At 44.0% G+C, this 23,290-nt stretch overlaps 1 protein-coding gene across 4 annotated transcripts in view; it reads right to left on the bottom strand.

Moving 5' to 3' along the window:
* The window catches only part of TFPT (TCF3 fusion partner), a 414,773-nt gene that overhangs the window by 204,282 nt on the left and 187,201 nt on the right, over nt 1-23,290 (bottom strand). For all 4 annotated transcript variants that reach the window (XM_044079549.1, XM_044079563.1, XM_044079543.1 and 1 more), the window contains exon 4: nt 1,696-1,765. In XM_044079549.1, coding sequence (XP_043935484.1) covers nt 1,696-1,765 — 70 coding nt within the window. The remainder of the gene's footprint in view (nt 1-1,695; nt 1,766-23,290) is intronic.

The following is a 23,290-nucleotide window of genomic DNA, read 5'->3' as shown; positions in this document are numbered from 1 at the left end:
TTTGCTGTTCTGCTTAAGGGATTTTACATACTACCATAGGACTTCAAATATCTTTTTGTGACTCTCCTTCAAATGATTATCTACTCAAACACTTGACCTGCTGGTCAATTGCAGAAGATCAAAACTGCAAAAGATCAAATAGGTAAAAAATAATCCTATAATAATGTTTATCGTGGGGGTAAGCCCTCCTGCACCTCCTGCTAATTACATATCAACTACAATATCTCAATGTTACAGCTGGGAAAGGGCAAAACCCCACTCCCACCTGCACCTTCGCTCTTCTGCAATTGATGTCCTACAGGTTGAGCATCTGACCGATTGCTTTTGGTTTAATCTGGTATCCAAAAAAAAAACTATTGGACCACTGGGATTACATACTGGCATACAGCAACATACAGTTAAATGCTAGTTTCATTGTGTAACTTGTCCTGTAAACCTGTTGCTCTCAGCATTCCAAATCATCCATTTTTCACTTGTTTTCCCCTGGCTTACAGGGCATTGACAGAAGTTAAGTGAGACACCACTGTCAACTCTAGCGCCTACTGTTCTACAAAGCACTGGCCGATCTCTTACTGCACAAGAACTTCTCAATCTCCCACATCCTAGACCAGCACTGTGGCACAGAAAGCTAAAACTCCAACTATGACCAGAACAATGGCAGGAGTTTTAATAACTGTTCGGGTGTGGAAGACCTGGACAGGGGATAGTGGGAGTGAGTAGCTGATATCAGCTCACCCATTCTGGAGTAGTGATTTTGGTTAGCCAATAGCCACCATGAAAGCGTATACTTCTACGGCACTAAAAGAGGTGCCAGGACTGAAGATGCAAGTTTGGAAATCTGAAAATGGAGGTGATGGTCTTCATTAGCACATGGGTGAAAGCATGTATAAGCAGAGTGAGGGAGGCTGTAAGACATCCCCCATGACTCAAGTCACAACCAGCCACCAGGGAAGAGTTACATAGGTTTACAGAAAGGCTTCCATTGCTGGGATGCCAGTGAAAGCATAAACCAGCACCACAGCTACATGGATAATGGCCTCTCGAGTTATCTCTCACCTCTACACTGGGATACCCAGCATGGCAATCTAATGGGTTCAAGACCAACAGGGAAGGCTTAATGGTTAGCAGGCAGGGAGGCAAAACGCACAAGCTAAAAACAAGCATTCTTCTGCCCACAGAACAGTAGCAATCCATATGAATGGATAATCCTTATTGCTGACCCCCATGCTCTTCTATTCAAACGGCATTCCCTCTGGATGTTTGAAATGCTTAAATCCTCAGTTCTGTTTTCCTTCCAAATAAACAAATTCAACACTGTGTACACATGCTATCTGGCTCTCTCAATAAGCATTTAGGACAGTCCAAATAGCAAAATGCAATGCAGTAATTCCCATTAAGACTGAAGTAGAGCTAAAGGAATAGAAAGATTTTTTTTTACTTATTTTTTCTATTTGTTTGTTAAATAAGCTCACTGGGTACATCTATGCGTCTTCAAGAGGGACCTGAAATACTGGTCAAGTGATTTGCTTAGAAAACCAGGCTCATTGACAATGGTATAAAGCTCTTCAGCAACTTGCAGCCTTAACCCAAACTGCCACACTGCATAACCGTGTGCAGTCCCAAGAAACAGTCAACCCATAGCCTGTGAAGGGTAGAACAAGCAGAAAGCCAGGTTAAAAAAAAGGAGTGTCCTACCTCCAAGAGAATAGTTAGCTGTGCCTTCCTGTAGTCATCGCCATACACCTGCAATGTCCGCATAAGAAACCTGTAACAAGCAAAGAGTACATGTCATCTGAGCAGGAGTTTAAGTAAACAAAACAAACACATAACATGAGCTTGGTTTTACATGTGTGTATATACACACACACAAAGCTCAGTTTCCTTTTCTGTTAGTGCAATGATGCCCATTACGGAGGAATTCACACGGAAAATGTGCACTCCAGGCAGAGAGCGGTTTACAACTGCAGCCACCCAATACCCACACTTTTACAATGAACATTCAACAGATGATTTCCTTTTGTGATGGCCTTGATGATGCTATGATTACATGAGTAATGTGTAGCCCTTCTAGAGAGAAAAAAATCAAGACACGTGCAGCAGCAGCACCCCCCCCCCCCACACACACACACACACAGCCAAAGGACATCACCATTCCAGCTATGGTACTGGAACATCATATCCAGACTGCTACAGCACAGCATATATACAACACTCAAGAATTAAAACAAACATATCATGTTAAAGCTCCAAATCAGCAAAATAAGTTCAGAGAAAAAAATGGAAATGGTCCTGTCCACGCTTTTGAAGCCAGATTGCAATGGAATCCTTCACCTTATGTTTTCATACTAATCATGAAGAAGAGGTACGTATCTTTTTAAACTCTTACCCTTTAACACACAATACTTGTATGAAATAAAATTCACTTTATGTTAAATGCCAGATGTTATACTTTACTAATTGCAGCAGTTCACTGAATGTTACATGCATAGCCCCTGTTGTAGTAGTCGTCTCAATACAACACTAGATTTCTTTCAAGGTAGAAACTTGGGAACAGTACCAGGCAAGCAAACTCTGGGACAATAAGATACACAGCCATATAGAATATAGGATTTGACTAGTAAGGCCTTACTACATTTACTGCTATGGTAATCAAAAAACAATGGTGCTATAAATTAACATACACTTTTCTGACACCAGTTCTAAAGTACAGTTGTGCACACTTACCATAAATGTAGATGTTCGAGTGTATTCACTGTTGCAGTCCTTACATTTGGGTTATCTGCTTGCAGGTAGCCCTCAGTCGGCCTGATTAAAGTACAGTTTTGTACCTACCATAAATGTAGATGTTCGAAGATCCACATTGCTGCAGTCCTTACATATGGGTAGTCCGCTGTCCTCGGTCGGCCGGAATACCAAAGTATTAGGCTGACGTCGGTCAAGGCGCTTAAGACTGACATCAGGACGTCAGGGTACAAATGCGCATGACCGACGTCATATCCTCAGTCTTTTCTTGCCCCAGATGTCAGAAGGCCCTAAAAAGAAAGGCCAAAACCAAAAGACAGCAAAAAACAACCAACCACCCCTGCACTAATCCTATTTACAATATTTACAATATTCACAACCCAAACCCCACAACCGCCTCTAACTACAGAGGGGAAGGAGGGAGGTAATTGGACTGCAGCAATGTGGATCTTGAACATCTACATTTATGGTAGGTACAAAACTGTACTATGTTCTTCATCTCACATTGCTGCAGTCCTTACATATGGGTAGAATCCCAAAGCAGAGGTAAGGGAGGATGGCAAAACTATAAAGCATTAGGAGCTGCCAAAATGCCCTGTAAAATTGCAGTGGCAAAACCAGCCCTAGATTTAGAGTAAAGTGGAAAGTGGTAATGCTTAGAGAAAGTATGCACTGAACTCCAAGTAGCTGCCTCCAAAATATCTTTAGTAGCCACCCCTTAAAAGCTGTAGAAGTGGCAGTAGCCCTAGTGGAATGAGGCCTAATCCCAGCTGGAATGTCCTTACCATGATGGGAATAACAGAAAGCAATACAAAAACCAATCCACTTAGAAATAGTTTGTTTTGAAACAGGCTTGCCCTGAGAACCCAAAGCAAATGAAACAAATAACTGCTGAGACTGCCTGAACCCTTTAGTTCTGCTCAAATAATATCGCAACTGCCTGTGTATATCCAAAGTGTGCAAAATCTTTTCCCCTTTATTTTGGGGTTTGCATAAAAAGTAGGCAAATGAATAGTTTGGTTTAAAGCCACACTAGAAACCACTTTAGGCATAAAGGAAGGATTAGTACGCAAAGATACCCTATCCTTATGGAAAATTAAGAAAGGCTCAACCGCCATAAGGGCCTGTAATTCAGAAACCCTTCTCGCAGAGGTAATGGCCAACAAAAAAGCAGTCTTCCATGATAAATATTTCAACTCGGCAGTAGCTGCAGGCTCAAAAGGTTGCAGAGTGAGTTTCTCCAACACAAAATTGAGATCCCAAGCAGGAGTAGGAGCTCTCATTGGGGTCTTATATTCTTTGCCCTCTAAGGAATTGCTTAAACAAAGGATGAGAAAACAATGGTGGGTCACAGTCATAGTGAGCAGAAATTGCTGCAGCATGAACCTTAATAGAGGAGAAGGACAAACCTTTGTCCAGTAACTCAGTAAGATATTGAAGAGCCACACTTAAATTAGGCTTAGAAACATCAAATTCCTTTGCTGTACTCCAAAATAAAAATCTCCTCCATTTATCTGCGTACACTTTCCTTGTACTAGGCCTTCTGGCCTCCAAAATAACATTCAAAACTTGCTGTGGAAGCTGAGACCCTCCAGGGTTTAAAACAGAATATGCCAGGCTGTTAGATGTAGAGAGTGAAGTTTGACATTGAGTAAATGACTGTTCTCCTGAGACAGCAGGTGTGGAATCGAAGGCAAAGGCCATGGAGGCTCCCGTACCAGACTTCTCAGTAATGGGTACCAGTGCTGTCGAGGCCAATCTGGAGCTATTAAAATCATCTTTGGCTTGTCCTGTCTGACCTTCAGGAGTACCTTTGGGAGGAGAGGCAGAGGTGGAAAGGCATACACATGAAGATTGCTCCAATTGAATGAGAGAGCATCCACTTTCCAGGCTGTGGGATGAAACCTTTTTGTGCAAAACTTTGGCAGCTGGTAGTTTAGTGGAGAAGCGAACAGATCTATGTCTGGAGTTCCCCATAACACTGTCAATTTCTGAAATACATGAGGATCCATAATTTGTCTGCTCAACACATCTGCTAAGGAGTTCTGTGCTCCCGGCAGAAACCTTGCCTGAAGATTTAGCTGTAAACTGAGAGCAGTCTCCCACAAAATCATTGCTTGTCTGCATAGAGGATAAGAATGCGTTCCCCCTTGCTTGTTGATGTACCACATGACAGTTGTGTTGTCTGTTAGAACCAACACCTGCCCTGGAAGAAGTAAATCCTTGAAAGCTATTAATGCAAATTGGACTGCTAACATCTCCTTCAAGTTGATATGTAGATGTTGAAGTCTGGCAGGCCACGTGTCTTGTACCCACTTTCCATTTAGATGAGCTCCCAAGCTTTGTCTGAGGCATCTGTCGTTAGAATCTGACTCGCCTCTGGCGGGTCACAGAGAGTCCCTTGTTTAGGTGACATTCCTGAGCCCACCACAAAATTCCTTTTGAATGCAAGGTATTATCTGAATGACAGTGTCCATATCTTGGCAGTGCTGTGTCCATACATTTTTGAGATACCATTGTAGCTTCCTCATATGCAGTTTGGCATTGGGAAGTACCAGAATACAAGATGCCATGAACCCCAAGGCTTGAAGGACTGTCCTTGCAGTCAGCCTGGACTGACGAGACAATTGATGGAAGTAAAGAGAAAGATTATTTTGTTTGTCCGGGGTCAAAAAGGCCATCTGGGATGCTGTATTCAGTCTCACACCCAGAAAGCACATGTCCTGAGAGGGTACTAGACTGGACTTTATTTCGTTCACAGAATACCCCAGGCATCTTAACACTGCTATCACATACTGTAAATGATGAAGAAGTTCGTCCTTTCCTTGGGCCAGAATCAGGCAATCGTCCAAATAAGGATAGATTTGTATTCCTCTTAGCCTGAAGAAAGCTATCACTGGAGCCAGAACTTTCGTGAACACTCTGGGCGCAGTAGATAAGCCAAAGGGCAATGCAGAGAACTGATAATGAGAAGTCCCAGCCCGAAAACGCAGATACTTTCTGCAACTGAGCCTGATAGGAACATGAAGGTAAGCCTCCTTGAGATCCAGAGTCACCATCCAGTGATCTTAGCCCAGCAGAGGTAAAAGCTGTTGTAACGTCAACATTTTGAACTTGGGAATGTCCAGATATGTGTTGAGGATAGATAAATCCAAGATTGGTCGCCACGTGTTCCCTTTCTTTGGTACTAGGAACAGGCGAGAATAAAATCCTAGGCCCACTTCTGGCAGAGGGACCTGTTGTATGGCCCTTATTTGAAGTAGCAGAGAAATTTGTTTGTGAGCCTCTAGTCTTTGCTGAGGAGGAACGTCCGGCATGCCTTTGAAAGGAGGCAAGGTATGGAAATAAAACTTGTAACCTCGGTGTATGATATCCAATACCCATTTGTCTTGGGTAATCAAATCCCAATTTTCCTTGAAGAGTGCCAACCTTCCTCCCAAAGGTGCTGCCAGGCAAGAAGGATCTGGCAGCTGAAAAGGTAGGTCATTGGGCCTGTTTACAAAAGGACTGGCCCCTGCCCTCACCCGAAGATTGTGCAGGTGAACTCCCTGTTCTAGGTCTGAAAGAACTCTGAGCTCTGCCCCTACCACGTCTAGATCTACCCCTAGACTGAGAATCATAAGAAGGATACGCCCACCCCTTAGCAGGCCAATTCCTACTAAACTTTGGAGGCTGAACTTGCAAAAAATCTTTAACAGCCTGCATAGACTTAGCCTTGTCTTCCATTTTCTTCAAGACTGACTCCACAGGTGAACCAAACAACACATCAGACTGTAAAGGAGCATCCAAAATCCTTGTCTTAACATGGTCAGATAAATTCTGATCCCTCAGCCATGCGTGCCTCGCGAAGAACTGAACCAGTGGCAGCCACCCTAGACGAGGCCTGTACAGCATCAAAACCACATTGTAAAGAATGCTTACCCACCTGTTCAGAAACATGCACCAAATCTTGTAATTCTTTACACTCAATGCCTTCCGCCAGAGCATCCACCTTAGACTTCAATTGAGAAAGAAGAGAGTTTTGATATTTCAACATATGAAACTGGCAATTCAAAGCCCTCATAGCTAAGGTAGAAGATGTATAGACTTTCTTTCCCCATCTATCCAAAGCTCTGGCCTCTTTATCTGGAGGAACCGGATTTTTACAACAGAGGCCTTGACACCCTTAGGTCCCTGACTAACAGTTTCTGGGTCCGCCCTAGGACTCTTATAAAGATATTTATGAGCCTCAGGCACCCTGTAATACCTATCCGGTTTAACAGGAGCAGGAGGCAGAGAATCAGGATTAAGTGAAGCCTCTGCAAACACATCTTCCACAACATCCAGAACAGGGGTATAGCCAAGGGCCTATGCTGGGGTAAAAGGAAAATTCCCTAAGCCTTTTCCTGGAATCAGAGAAGTCCTGACCTTCCCACTTAAAATGCTCCCTCATGGAATGAAGAGTCTCTGAAAAGAAAAATCCTCTGGAGGAGAAGCAGAAGGAGTCGAATCATCTGCATCAGAATCAGAATAAGGAGAGTACTCCTGCAAGTCTTCAGCCGAAGACTCAGAAACATCCGAAGCCTGCTCAAAACTCCCCAACTCTGGCTCCACCCTAGGCCTCTTATCAGGAGGGGGCAAAGAACATCTAATCAGAGTAATCAAATCTTCTGCCATTTTAAGCATGTGCTTCTTGGGCACAGACCCTGCTGCACTAGGAGTGACACCAACAGAAGCTAAACCTGGCCTGCCTCTGGGAGAAGCCTTGGAAACAGAAGGAGAGGGCCTAACCACCCTAGGAAGGGAGGGGAGTACAGTAACCTGAGAAGCCCCTTCAGCCTGACCTGCCTCCTGAGAGGCCACATCCTGCAATATCAAAGTCTCCCCCTGGGACTCCAGAGAAGCCTCCGTCGGAACCACCGGTTCCACAGACGCCTTTAAAGAACCGGCGTCCGGAACGGACGACTCATCTAGCCTGGGTTTAACTGCTTTGTCTTTGCGCTTCTTCGAAGAAGCGGGCGCCGGAGAATCCGACGGCATATTATAATTGCACCGCTTCCCGAAGACCAGCCTAGCACAATCTAACCTTCGCTTAATAGTGCGCTTATTGAACCTAGCACAAAAGCGACACCCAACAACGTCGTGCTCAGGCCCCAAACAAGGAATACACAAAGAATGATAATCCCTATGCGGTATCTGTTTCCCACAAGAAATACAGTTATTCACTTTTTCTGACATCCGGTAAAACACTGAGGCAAGAAAAAAACAAAATATTCCCCAACAGGGTACTTAGCCAACTTTGATTCGGTCTGAAACTCCGAACTCGAAAAATTTCAGAACGCCGAACGGCACTTGCAACGCTGCTTCTGCATCGGACCATGCGGCAAAAAAGACTGAGGATATGACGTCGGTCATGCGCATTTGTACCCTGACGTCCTGATGTCAGTCTTAAGCGCCTTGACCGACGTCAGCCTAATACTTTGGTATTCCGGCCGACCGAGGACAGCGGACTACCCATATGTAAGGACTGCAGCAATGTGAGATGAAGAACATCATACTTTTGGGCCCTGCATCGGTTGCTGAGCCTCCTTCTATAACATCAGGTCGTCAGGGGTATAAAACATGCAGCCGACGTCATTACATCAGTTTTTCGTGCCCCAGATGTCTGGTGCCCCCTTAATGGGAAGCAATTAAATATAAAAGGACAAACATATGCCTCCAACAAAAAAGCAAATGCACCAAAAAGGCTGTTAAGCATAGTAAAGGAGGTATAGCCAAAAGAAGTTACGGGGCCGGGGGAGGGTAACCAGGACTGCAACAGTGAATACACTCGAACATCTACATTTATGGTAAGTGTACACAACTGTACTATGTTCTTCGCGTTTCACTGTTGCAGTCATAACATTTGGGTAGATTCCCAAAGCTATGGTTGGGAGGAGTAATTTAGATAGCAATAGGGCCAGCTATAAGGCCCTGCAAGACTGTAGTGGCAAAGCCAGCTCTGGATTTAAAGAAAATTGGCAAATGATAATGCTTGGTGAAAGTATGTACAGAACTCCAGGTAGCAGCTTCTAGGATGTCCCTGGTAGGGATGCCTCTGAGAAAGGCTATAGAGGTAGATGCAACCCTGGTGGAATTAGGTCTGATCCCCTGGAGGATAGGTTTTCCATGGTGCTTATAGCAGAAATGAATGCAATGGCTTATCCATTTAGAAATAGTTTGCTTTGAAATAGCCTTCCCCTCTGCCCCTGCAGCAAATGCCATCAGCAGTTGTTCAGATTTCCTTTGAGGTTTAGTCCTGTCCAAGTAGAATCTAAGCTGTCTGTGCACATCTAATGAATGCAGTATCCATTCCCCTTTATTCTGTGGATTGGGAAAGAAGGTTGGCAAATGAATGGAGTGATTAAGAGCCACACTGGATACCACCTTGGGCATGATGGATGGATTGGTTCTGAGGGACGCCCTGTCCACATGAAAGATAATGAAAGGCTCCACTGCCATAAGGGCCTGTAATTCAGATACCTTTCTAGCTGAAGTGATTGCCAAAAGGAAAGCTGTTTTCCAAGAAAGAAATGTAAAGTCTGCAGTAGCAGCTGGCTCGAAAGGAGGTAGAGTGAGTTTCACCAAGACAAAGTTAAGGTCCCAGGCTGGGGTTGGAGCTTTCCTGGGTGGTCTCAAATTTTTGGCCCCTCTGAGGAACTGCTTGAGCAGTGGATGAGAGAAGAGGGGCGGGTCTGTGTTGTAATGAGCTGAAATGGCTGAGGAGTAGATTTTAATGGTGGAAAAAGACAGGCCCTTGTGAAGCATTTCAGTTAAGTATTGTAAAATCTGAGGTAAATTGGGCGCTGCTGTGCTCACCCCTTGATATTGGTTCCAGGCACAGAATCTTTTCCATTTTTCAGCATAAGATTTTCTAGTACTAGGCCTCCTTGCCTCTAAAATGATATCCATCACAGGTTTGCTAAGGGATGGTAAAGAAGATATTAAGTAATTAGCCAGGCTGCAAAGTTCAGTGTTAGAAGCTGAGGGTGCAGAATCTGGTTCTCCTGCTGAGACAGCAGAGGAGGAGTCTGAGGCAGGTGCCATGGAGATAACCATGACACACTGCGCAGGAGGGGGTACCAGTGTTGGTGCGACCAGTCTGGAGAAATCAAAATCATCCTTGGTTTGTCCTGTTTGATTTTTAGCAGTACTTTGGAGAACAGAGTCAGAGGGGGGAAGGCATAGACTGATAGGTTTTTCCAGCTGAAGGACAGAGCATCCACTTTCCAGGCTTGTTTTTGGAGAGTCCTTGTGCAAAATTTCTCCAATTGGTAGTTCTGAGGAGAGGCAAACATATCTATATCTGATCTCACCCATTTGCTTGTCAACATGTTGAAAATCCTTGGTTCCAGTTTCCACTTGTGTGGGTCCATGAGGTTTCTGCTTAGTCAGTCTGCCAGTGTATTTAATTTTCCTGGCAGGAATTGAGCTTGTAGGTGCACTTGGTAGCTCAAGGCTGTGTTCCACAATGCCATGGCTAGTCTGCAGAAAGGGTAAGAATGTGTACCCCCTGCTTGTTTATGTACCACATAACAGTGGTGTTGTCCGTCTTTACCATTAGTTGTCCCTGAAGAATGTGGTCCTTGAAGGCTGTCAGAGCATTCTGTACAGCTAACATTTCTTTTTAATTGATATGCAGGTGCATTTGACTTGGGTTTCATTTGCCCTGAATGCACTTCCCTGACAGGTGAGCCCCCCCATGCATAGTCTGATGTGTCTGTTGTTAGGGTTTGGGCTGCAGGGGGTGGTGTAAAAGGTAGTCCCTTGTTTTGGGGGCAGGCCTCTGCCCACCAAATGAACTCTAGGCGTAGGCAAGGTATGATGGGAATCATTGTTTCCAGGTCTTGAGAATGTTGACACCATAGGCTTTTTAGATACCACTGTACTTTTCTCATAAGCAGTCTTGCATATGGAATTAGCAGAATGTAGGAGGCCATGAACCCCAAGGAATGCAGTATTTGTCTTGCAGATAGCAGGGTTTTTGTGGTCACTTGTTTGAAGTAGTTTGTCAAATTAATTTGTTTCTCTGTTGTGAGGCAAGCCATCTGGGAAGTTGTATTCAAGCTTGCTCCCAGGAATATAATTTGTTGACAGGGTACCAGGTATGATTTCTTTTTGTTTATTGTGTACCCCAGACAAGTCAGAACCCTTTGTACAAAGGCCAGATGATTCAAATGTATGTCCTGGCTTTCTGCCTGAATTAGACAATCGTCCGGGTATGGGTATATTTGAATATTTCTTTGCCTGTAAAATGCAATAACTGGAGCTAGGCACTTTGTGAATACCCTGGATGCAGTAGATAAGCCAAAGGGCAGTGCAGAGAACTAATAGTGCATGTATAGCCTGCTTTGAAGGGTAGATATCTTCTGCAAGATTCCCTGATTGGGATGTGAAGGTATGCTTTTTTTAAATCTAGTGTTGCCAACCAGGCATCTTTGCCTAGCGTAGGAAGTAATTGGTGAAGAGTCAGCATCTTGAATTTTGGAATCTCCAAAAAGGTGTTTAGAGTAGACAGGTCCAGGATAGGATGCCATGAACGGTCTTTTCTGGGTACCAGGAAAAGTCTTGAGTAGAAACCTTGTCCCTTTTCCTCTTCTGGTAACAGCTGAAAGTACAGTTGTGTACACCTACCATAAATGTAGATGTTCGAGTGTCTTCACTGTTGCAGTCATAACTGTAGGGTGCTCCTGCCGGCAGGCAGCCAGAGGTCGGCCAGAATCCCAAAGTCTGGGTCCGGCGTCGGCTGTACAAGCTAGTACCCTGACGTCAGTACGCTCTGGTACATAGCCCTCAGCCGACGCCATCTTCTCCAGCCTTTCTTGCCCTAGATGTCAGAAGTCCCCAATAAATCAAAAATGAATCCAACAAGGAAACACAAATACACCACAAAAGAGAAAAAGAGGGGATAGGAGGGAGGGAAACACAGACTGCAACAGTGAAGACACTCTAACATCTACATTTATGGTAGGTGTACACAACTGTACTATGTTCATCGTGTTTCACTGTTGCAGTCATAACTGTAGGGTGGAATCCCAAAGCAGTGAAAAAAGGGAGGAGGTTTAGACAGAAGAAGGGGCAGCAAGAAGACCCTGCAAAACAGCAGAGGCAAAGCCTGCCCTGGTCTTAGAATACAAAGGGAGATTGTCGTGCTTGGAAAAAGTATGCACAGAACTCCAAGTGGCAGCTTCCAAGATATCCTTGGTAGAAACTCCTCTGAGAAAAGCTGTAGAAGTAGCAGCTGCTCTAGTAGAATGACTTCTCACAGTACCTGGAAACTGTTTCCCATGATGAGTGTAACAAAATCTTATTCCATAAGAAATCCATTTGGAAATAGTTTGTTTGGAAATAGCCTTTCCAAGAGAACTGGAGGCAAAAGAAACAAACAATTGGTTAGATTTTCTGAACTCTTTAGTCTTGTCCAAGTAAAATAGTAACTGTCTGTGCACGTCCAAGGAATGCAAAATCCATACCCCTTTATTTTGAGGATTAGGAAAGAAGGTAGGAAGGTGAATTGTTTGATTTAAGGACACTTTCGAAATCACCTTGGGCATGAAAGTAGGATTGGTCCTCAAGGATACTCTGTCCTGGTGGAAAATAAGGTATGGTTCCACAGCCATGAGAGCTTGCAACTCTGAGACCCTTCTGGCAGAAGTCAAAGCCAACAAAAGAACTGTCTTCCAAGATAAAAACTTAATATCTGAAGATGCAGCAGGCTCAAAAGGAGGCAAAGTAAGCTTTTCTAAAACATAATTAAGATCCCAAGCAGGAACAGGAGGGGTCCTGGGAGGTCTTAAATTCTTGGCCCTCTCAAAAACTGTCTCACCAAAGGATGAGAAAAAACAGGAGGATCAGCATTGAAATGAGCAGAAATAGCAGAAGCATGAATCTTAATGGAAGAAAAGGAAAGCCCATTAGACAAAAGCTCCGAAAGGTAAAGCAAAATAGAAGAGAGATCAGGCACCAGTGGGTCCAAGCCTCGGTCCTGCATCCAAATACAAAATCTCTTCCATTTAGAGGCATAGGATTTCCTAGTGCTAGGCCGTCTAGCTTCCAAAAGAACATCCAAAACTTGTTTGGGAAGACTAGAAGAAATCAAATTCCTTTGAAGAGCCAAGCTGCCAGGCAAAGGGTCTTGAGATTGGAATGTAGCAACTGACCCTGATGCTGGGACAGAAGAGAAGGGTTCAGAGGGAGAATCCAAGGAGGCTCCAAGAACAGGTGCTTTAAAGTTGGATACCAAAACTGTCGAGGCCAATTTGGAGCAATCAAGATGAGGAACTTGGGCTTGTCCTGTTTTATCTTCAGTAATACCCGAGGAAGTAGAGGAAGAGGAGGGAAGGCATATCCCGAAAGGCTTCTCCAGCTGAAGGACAGGGCATCCACTTTCCAAGCTGTTTTGTGGAAGGACCTGGTGCAAAAGCGAGGCAGCTAATGATTGAGATGGGATGCAAACAGATCTATCTGGGGACATCCCCAAACTGCAGTAATCTTGTTGAATAAGTTGGTGTCTAGCATCCATTCGTGAGGATCTAAAATGTTTCTGCTCAGGCTGTCTGCTAAGAGATTCTGTCCTCCTGGGATGAATTGAGCCTGGAGATGTAAATTCAGATTCAGAGCTGTGTCCCATAAAGCCATAGCTAGTCTGCAAAGGGGGTACGAATGAGAACCCCCCCTGCTTGTTTATGTACCACATGACTGTGGTGTTGTCTGTGCAAATCAAGAGAGGCCCAGGATGCAAAAGGTTCTTGAAGGCTAGAAGAGCATTCTGAACTGCTAACATTTCTTTCAGATTGATGTGCCAGTGAAGATGGTCCCTTCAGGTTCCCTGCTGGCAATTGCCTAGAAAATGTGCTCCCCAAGCATAATCTGAGGCGTCCGTGGTTATGATTTGAGAAGGTTGAGGAGGACGGAAAGGCTTTCCTTCGTTTAAAGCACACAACCTGGACCACCAAAGGAACTCCTTCTGGAGGCAGGGGATTAGAGGAATCAGAGTGTCCAGATCGTGGTAATGCTGTGACCATACACTTTTCAGATACCATTGAAGCTTTCTCATATGAAGCCTTGCATTTGGAATCAACAGAATGCAGGAGGCCATGTAGCCCAGTGCCTGCAGGAATTTCCTTGCAGTGAGCTGTGTTAGAGTTGCTAAAGTCTTGAAAATTGAAGCCAGCTATATTTGTTTTTCTGGAGTGAGGAAGGCCCTTTGTAAAGTTGTATTTAACAGGGCTCCCAGAAATACCATTTGTTGAGAAGGGATCAAATGTGACTTTTTTGTGTTCACAGAGAATCCCAGTAGAAGAAGACGTTGAACAAAATCCAGATGTTGAAGTAAAAGATCCTTGCTGTCTGCCTGAATAAGGCAGTCGTCCAAGTAGGGGTAAATCTGAATCCCCTGAAGTCTGCAATAAGCCACTACTGGTGCCAGGCACTTGGTAAAGACTCTGGGCGCAGTAGATAAACCAAAGGGCAGTACAGAGAATTGAAAGTGTCTCGAACCTGCCTTGAATCTGAGGAATTTCCTGCGTTCCTGCCTGATGGGAATGTGTAAATAAGCTTCCTTTAGGTCCAATGTCACCATCCAGGCGTCCTGAGAGAGCATTGGAATCAGCTGCTGCAGAGTAAGCATCTTGAATTTTGGAATTTCCAAAAGGTGTTTAACACAGAAAGGTCCAGAATAGGTCTCCATGAGCTTTGTTTTCTTGGAACCAGAAACAGTCTTGAATAAAACTGTTTCCCATCTCCGAGAGTGGAACAGGCTCTATGGCTCTCATGGCCAGAAGAGCATCCACTTGATTTAAGGCCTCTGACCATTGATGTTTTGGCAGATCTGGCCAACCGAAGCCCTTGGCAGGGTATGAAAGTGGAATTTGTAGCCTTTAAAATCACGTCCAATACCCATTTGTCCTGGGTAATATGAGTCCAATTTCTGTAAAAAAGAGAAAGTTTTCCTCCGAGAGGGGCATCCAGGTAAAGAGGTCCTGTAGCCCAACCGAGAGAGTCATTGAGTTTGCTTTCTTTGAGATTGGGATCTGTCTTCTCCCCTTCTAGGTGAAGAAGCAGTCCATTGTCTCGATCTGTAGGAGGCCTGAGCTTGGCCACGACCTCTGGAGCATCTATATCTTCCCCTTTGAGGCCTATCAGACGTGGGAAAGGACCAATTTTTGGAGGGCCAATTCCTGGAAAATCTAGGAGGCTGAACTTGCAAGAAGTCTTTTACAGTTTGCATAGATTTTGCCTTTTCTTCCATCTTTTTAATAACCTCCTCAGCCTTATATCCAAAAAGAACATGTTGAACAGGGGCATCTAATAATTTAGCCTTAACCTGTTCAGGTAAACTTTGTTCACGAAGCCAAGCATGTCTCCTGATAACAGTACCAGAGGCTGCAGCCCTGCAAGAAGCATCCAAAGCATCAAAACCACAATGCAAGCTATGTTTGTTCAGTTGTTCAGTTGCATGCAATACATCCTGTAGTTCCTTATCTTCTGCACATGCAGGAAGGGAAGCAAACTTTTGCTTTAAAACAGACAAAAGAAATTGCTGATACTTAAACATATGAAACTGGCAATTTAAAGCCCTAACAGAAAGGGTAGCAGAAGTATATACCTTTTTACCCCACCTGTCTAAGGCACGAGAATCCTTCTCAGAGGGAATAGGATTCTTAGAAGTAGCAACTTTAGCAGCCTTAGAGCCCTGAGAAATAGTTTCAGGATCCGCAGAAGGGCTCTTAAATAAGAACAAATGAGACTCAGGAACCCTATAAAATCTATCAGTCTTAGAAGGAGCAGGAGGCATGGAATCAGGATTCAAATTAGCCTCAGAAAAAGCATCATCCACAATGTCAAAAACAGGAGGGATAGCCAAAGGCCTATGTTGAGGAAGAAGAAGGAATTCTCTAAGCCTCTTCTTGGAAGCAGAATAATCCTGACCTTCCCAATGAAAATGTTCCCTCATCTCATGTAAGGTTTCCCCAAAAGAAAAATCTTCAGGCGGAGAGGCAGAGGGCAAAGAGTCCGCAGCATCCGAATCCTCATAAGGAGGAAAAGAATATTCCTGATCAGAGGAAGAGACAGAAGATATAGAAGCCTGGTCAGAGGAATCCATAGGAACATCCTGTCGAGGCCTTTTCTCAGAGGGGGGGTGAGAACCCCTAATCATTGTAAGCAAATCCTCAGCCATCCTTAACAATTGCTTCTGTGTCCTGGGAGAAGATTCAGAAGTAGCCTGAGCAGGAGCTTTAGACTTAACAGGAGTCTTTGTCTTTGCCTTTGAAATAGTAATGTGAGTAGGCCTGAATACCCCCTCAGAAGCCGGTACCTGCACAGCGGTTCCGGACCCATCTGAGGGAGCGACGTCCAAAGGTCCTGCAGCAGATAAAATAGTAGGCCTTGATGGCTCCCCATGGGAGTCCGTATCGGCCATCGGTTCAGAAGTGGCGGACGACAGGGGCTGCAAAAGCGCCTCACTGACGACAGCCGAACCGGACGCTGGCTCCAGCTGCAACGAGTCCTGTTTGGACCTCGGAGGCCTGTCCTTGTCTTTGCGCTTCTTCTGAATTCCGGTAGTGTCCGACGACATTCTATAATTGAAGCGTCTGCCAAAATAATTTAGAGCCCAGTCGTACCTGCGCTTGATAGTACGAGAATTGAACCTGGCACAGAACCGACAACAAGAAACGTCGTGGTCAGGGCCTAAGCAGGGTAGACAGTAAGAGTGGAAATCTTTATGAGGTATTTGTTTTCCACACGTAATACAATTATTAACTTTTTCTGACATCGGAGGAACAAGAAAAGATTCTAACGGGTACTTAGCTTTGAGAAGAGAAGTAAGAACTTCGGACCGACAACAACCAAATACGCTGTTCGAAAATCGCCAACCAACGACTTGCGAGCTGCTTTCCACCGCACGGCAAGAAAGACCGGAGAAGATGGCGTCAGCTGAGGGCTATGTACCAGAGCGTACTGACGTCAGGGTACTAGCTTGTACAGCCGACGCCTGACCCAGACTTTGGGATTCTGGCCGACCTCAGGCTGTCTGCCGGCAGGAGCACCCTACAGTTATGACTGCAACAGTGAAACACGATGAACATCAGCCCCCATGTTTAACAGAGAAAGTACTTGTTTTTGGGCCTCTGCCCACTGATTTGGGGGTAGGTCCGGCCACCCGCTTGGTGTTGGCAATGTGTGGAAGTGAAATCTGTATCCCTGGGACACTACATTTAAAACCCATTTGTCCTAGGTAATGAGTTCCCAATTCTTTGCATGAAGAGCAATCTTTCCCCCCAAAGGGGCACTCAGCTGATAAGTGCTTGGAAATTTTAAAAGGAAGTCATTGAGACAGTGTACCATGGGGGGGGACTTATTCACAGATTTGGAAGTGGAGGCCCCCACTGCTTAGTTCTGTGTGTCCCCTGGGACTGAAACCTGTTTTTTTTTTGCTGTGTCTGGGTTTGGCTTGAGAAGAACTGGACGGGGCTGGAAAGGACCATTTCTTAGAGGGCCAGTACCTACTAAATCTAGGAGGCTGAACTTGTAAAAAATCTTAAACAGTATAAATAGATTTAGCTTTATCTTCCATCATTTTAAGAACTTCCTCCGCCTTGTTGCCAAACAGGCAGTCCTGATTTAAAGGAGCATCCAACAATTTAGCTTTAACATGATCAGGCAAAGATTGCTCCTTGAGCCAAGCATGCCTTCTGAGCACAGACCCAGTAACAGCAGCCCAGCAAGAGGCCTCTAATGAATCAAAACCACATTGCAAAGTATGTTTTCCAACTTGCTCAGCAGAATGCATTAAATCCTGTAATTCTTTATTTCACACACAGTCAAGAATCAACATAATTTTCTGTTTAAGCAGTCCAATAACATGTTGCTGATGCTTTAAAATATGAAAGTGGCAGTTTAAAGCCCTAATGGCCAAGGTTGCAGAAGTGTAAACCTTCTTACCCCATCTATCCAGTGCCCTGGAGTCTCTATCAGAAAGGGTAGGATTTTTAGCAGTAGAAGCCTTAATGCCCTTGGGCCCCTGTGAAACAGTCCCTGGACCTGCAATAGGATTTTTAAAAAGGAACTTGTGGGACTCTGGGACCCTGTAGTATCTGTCAGGTTTTCTGGGAGCAGGAGGCAGGGAATCAGGAGCCAAACTAGAAACTAGACTCTGAAAAAGCATCATCAACAATGTCTAGTACAGGAGGAATAGCTAAAGGCCTATGCTGAGGTAGGAGAAGGAAATCCCTAAGCCTCTTTTTTGAATGAAAAAAATCCTGGCTTTCCCAGTGGAAATGCTCCCTTAGAGTATGTAAGGTTTCCCCAAAAGAAAAATCCTCAGGAGGGGGAAGCAGGGGAAATGGAGTCCTCTGCATCAGAATCTTCATAAGTAGATAACGGCAAATCCAGATCATCAGAAGAATCAGAAAAAACAGAATCTTGATCAGAAGATTCCTAATTAACTTCAGTCCTATGCCTCTTAAAAAGGGGGGGGGTGGCTACCCCTGATTAGAGTTACTAGATCTTCAGCCATTCTTATCATTTGTTTTTTAGGCATAGAGGCCTGAGCATGTGGCCTGGGCATCGTTTCTTTAGGCATGGATCGAGATTTAGGCCTAAGTAAAGAAGGAGGCGTGAGTTTAATATGCAAGTCTGTAGGCCTTAATACACCCTCAGAAGCCGGTGCCTGCACAGCGGCTCTGGACCCATCCAAGGTAGAGACATCCGCGGGTTCCTTAGTTGAAGCATCTTGCGGCATACCGGACTCCGAATGGGTCTCGCTAGAGGCCTGCGAATCAGAAGTAGCGGGTATCAAGGGCTGCGAAAGTGCCTCACTGAGTACCAGCTAACTGGCTTAGGAGACGCATCTTCGGCAGTTTTGGACCTTGGTGGCCTGTCTCTGTCTTTATCTTTGCGTTTTTTCGGAATCCCGGTAGTCAGATAGCTAACCGACAACATTTCTGGATAATTAAACCGAAAAACTAAATATTTAGAAGCAAAAATATACAGACGATGGATAATGCACTGATTAAATAAAGCACAAAACCGACAGCAAGGTACGTTGTGGTCAGGGCCTAGGCAAGGAACACAGTAAGAATGAAAATCTTTGAGGTATTTGCTTTCCATAAGTAATGCAATTATTAACTTTTACTGACATCGTTAAGGAGCAAGAAAAAGTTTCCCCAACGGAGTACTTCGCTTTAGTTAAGACTTCAGTTCTGAAACTCGAAAATGAAAATTTCAGGAGTTGGCCGACCCGGCACTTGCGAACTGCTTCTGCTTCGGGCACCGCATGGCAAGAAAGACTGATGTAATGGTGTCGGCTGCATGTTTTATACCCCTGATGACCTGACGTCATGGAAGAAGGGACAGCAATCGACGCAGGACCCAAGACTTTGTTAATCAGGCCGACTGAGGGCTACCTGCAAGCAGATAACCCAAATGTAATGACTGCAAAAGTGAAACACGAAGAACATCAGCTTTTCGTTAATCCTCTCAGTCTTTAATTTCAATAATCTTTTACCTCTTCCACCCACAATCCAGTCCTTTCTTCTTGTATCTCTTTTATGTTAATCCATTTACACTTATCCTCTTGGATTATCTTATTTGTTCACCTCACATATGAGAGATGAATGCAGGTCCTTCTGGCCTCAACAGTAAAAACTTCCTCACCCCTATCCATGCGACACCTGTTCCCCCACACACATTGGTATCTTTCCTCACCCCTCCACTTGCGATGACTCACCACTCACGTCAGCCCTGCCTCATTTCCTTTTAATGCCAAACTCAAACATATTATATAAAGAACATAATTGTATCTTTCTTCTACTAACCCTTCTCACTCTGAGTATTTTTATATAAGCACGTCCCATCAGTTCTCCATCACTTTGTAATAATCCCTCCTTATTACTATAGTGAGCATCTACACAACTTGACCCTCAGTTTACATACTTGGGTCAGGATTAGCTTTTCTTTACATTATATTCTTCTCTGCCCATGTCATTAATATTGCCCTACAATACGGCCCACTTACACTAACGGCATTAGCTTGCTCAGGTATGTCACTGCTCCCTCCATCCTGTTCAGTTTGCAATGTTTGCATCAAGTCTGCTGTCTCCATCACCTGCTATTTTTTGAAAAGTGGAAGCAACTCCTCTGCACCTTTTCCTTCACACTTTTGGTGGCGTCTCCCCTTCTGGTGTCAAACTGGTCTGCCCCGGCTAATGCATTAAGAGCATCATCTGGCTTCTCAAATGACCATGTACATCCTGTTAGGAAAATCTTGACACTGGCTGGATATAAACATTTTACTGTAAACGCCACTGCTTACACTGCTTCTTGGAAGGGAGAGTGGTAAATAATGCCCATTGTTTTCTTGTTTGGAAAGAAAAGTCCTGGTCTATGTAAATATTCACTTCTCTGCATTTCTACTACATCTGCACTGCCATCAAAAAACATTTCCTTCTTGGAATAGGACAAATGTAACCAGAACTGGTGATGGAGTTGTCTGGTTACTGCTTGTCAGTGTCTTTGCTGTTCTGTATGTTTTTATGCTCAGCTCTTCTGTAATGTGCACCCATATAACTAGCCATTTCTTTATAAATCCCTGGCAATTCGTATCTTCCAGGCCTTCTAGTACTTTGTTCCATGGTTCTTGGCATTGCTCATTCTTCATAATCCACAAGGGTTGCACTTACTACAAATCCAATCTTAGTTCTAAACTGGCGACCCTTGCTTGGAAACCCAATCTTACTTCTAAACTGGCGACCCTTGCTTGGAAACCCCCGTTTTCCTGTATAAGAGATGATACCATTTCCGAATATTCAATGACCACCTCTGCATTGTTAATCACCTGTGTTACCCCCCCCCCCCGAATATATTCCTTCAGTCTTCTGTTGATTTTTTTCTGCCCTCCTAGAAAACATCCTTCAGTGTTACCTCTTGCTCCTCTTCCCCTCACCCCTTCTTTCAGTTACTGGCACTTCAGATCCTGTTTCAGACGCTGTCATGTGGTCTCACTGATCCCATTGCCTTTCGCTGCTTAGCTTTCATCACTTTACCCTTCATACATGGAGACTTCTTGACACAGTTTTAAACTTCTACCTACACACTTCAACTTTACAACTCTCTAGTTTTTCTCACTATCCTTACAATTTATTTCTATTTTTTTCTCTAAATCAGCAGATTGAGCAGTAAGAGTGCCTGTTGACATAATCCACACTATACAGGAACTATAAGGTAAGAGAAACTAAATTTTCAGAGATATTGGGGTCAGCAATGTGGGTAGCAGGACAAAGCTGGCACTAAATTTGTCTGCTAGTGTATTGGCTATATTCTTGAGAGTGGAATATGTGATATTATCAAGGATAAACAGCTCATTGCTGGACATAATTCCTTAATTTTCTGACATATCTGAAAAAAACATTTGTGGTTTCCGTTGGTGTCTGTAGTGGCCTTAAGTATATACTCTGCTTTCTATTTTCTAATAGCCCCCTTAAAAGCATAAAATCGATAAATGCAAATATTTTGTGAACAGTAAAGCTATTAAAACTGCACAAATAGCAATGTTATCAATAAGTATTCTTTACAGTGATAACAGTGTATTCAATCTTTCCGTAAGTACTGTAATATACTGAAATACACACAATCCCCAAATTATATTTTTTGCTAAACTTTCTCAAACAAAATTTTCATACATTGGAAACTGTACAACTTAAACATATATTGTTAGAACATTTTTGTTAGCAAGACAAAACCTTTCACATAAGAAATTCCTGAGTGCATGTTTATTGAGATATTGACAAAAATATGAAAACATACGCTTAGCAAATAATTAGCAATGTGAATAACTCTGAATATCACTCAAGATGTGTAACTTGTATTGCAAGTATCACTGACTGTTTTCTTCAACAATAACCAAGGTTTCACCTGATGTCATGCAACATTTTGTAAGTTACTTGCTTTCTGAAGTATTATATACATATGGAAATATTGTTTATTTTCATAATTCTTAATAAATAACTAGCAATATCTTAGGTTCACAGGTGAATACTAGGCTAACTGCCCTGATGGTCTATTTTAAGCCAGGCCAATAAACTTGCAGGGAGGTGGTAGAGACATTAACAGTAAGTTATGTACTCACCATAACGTTAGATGTATGCAGTCCATCTCGCCTCAAATTCTTCACCTGTGGGTTCGGAGCTGAATATCGGCTCCGACTCTGCCCATTTACTAGCTCGAAAGTCTTTGCTTGGCTGGGCTAAGATGGTATCCCACAATACTCTGCTCCACATCCCTAGATCTAGTTTGCTGCCAACAGAAGTATAGTATCCATCGCCCAAACACACACACACAAAACAACGAGGTACAACAAATTAACCAAAGGGATTCTGCGATACAAGAAGGACACGGTGATCCTCCAAATCCTCCAGGCCTGGGGAACGGTGGGGGGGTAATGAAGAATGTGAGGCGAGATGGACTACATACATCTAATGTTATGGTGAGTACATAACTTACTGATGTTATGTAGTCCTATCTTGCCTACATTCTTCAACTGTGGGACAGCGTCCCTAGCACCTACATCCTGGGTGGCTCAATGGAAAATACTCCTGAGCACTGTGGAGCCAAAAGATGATCTGCCCCTGGACACCACATCCAATTTGTAATGGGAAACAAATGTGTGAGGAGAAGCCCATGTTGCAGCTGCACATATCTCATCCATCGATAACCTAGCCTGAAAGGCTGTGGAAGTGGAAACCGCTCTAGTAGAATGTGCTCTGACTGGAAAGGGCAGACTCTTTACCCCTGCCTGATAAATAAATGAGACGCAACCAGCTATCCACCTAGAGATGGTGACCTTGGAAACCGCAGACCCTCAAGTGATTCTCTGAAAACGAAACAAAGAGCTGGTCTGACTTCCGCCAATCTTTAGTCCTATGTAGATAAAAGTGTAGTTGCCTATGAACATCCAACAGATGAAACTGATACTCTGCCTTGTTGGAAAAGTTGGGGAAGAAGACCAGCAGTTCAATGGACTCATTAAGATTAGAGAACGAAGCCATCTTGGGAAGAAAGGACGGATTTGGTCTCCGAGAGACTATCTTTATGGAATATCAAATATGGGGGCTTGACTGATAGGGCCTGGATTTCTGAGACTCCTCTTAGCCGAAGTGATAGCTATCAAAAAGGCAGATTTCCATGTAAGAAATTTTAAGTCGCAGGAGGCCGCAGGCTCGAAGGGTGGGAGAGAGAGAGCCTGCAGAACGAAATTGAGGTCCCAGGGCATAACAGGTTGAGATACCGAGGGACGAAGTAGAAGAGTGCCTTTCAGGAATGCTTTACACAGCCTGTGTGCTATTAAGCTAGGTTCATAAGCTATATGAAAATTTGAAATAGCCACCAGCTGAACTTTGATGGTGGCTGAGGCAGACCCTTAGTAGAATAAGGCAGACAGAAATTCCAAAACAGAATCAATGGGGGCTGTGTAGGGGTCAATACCTTTGGACTGGGCCCGTATCAAGAACCTTTTCCACTTGCTAGAGTA

This window comes from Protopterus annectens, chromosome 1.part1 (assembly GCF_019279795.1).
Source record: "Protopterus annectens isolate FY-2018-M chromosome 1.part1, PAN1.0, whole genome shotgun sequence".
In the NCBI taxonomy this organism is placed as follows: Eukaryota; Metazoa; Chordata; order Ceratodontiformes; family Protopteridae; genus Protopterus; species Protopterus annectens.
Note: the sequence above shows the minus strand (reverse complement) of the source record. Positions and strands in the feature narration are given on the sequence as shown.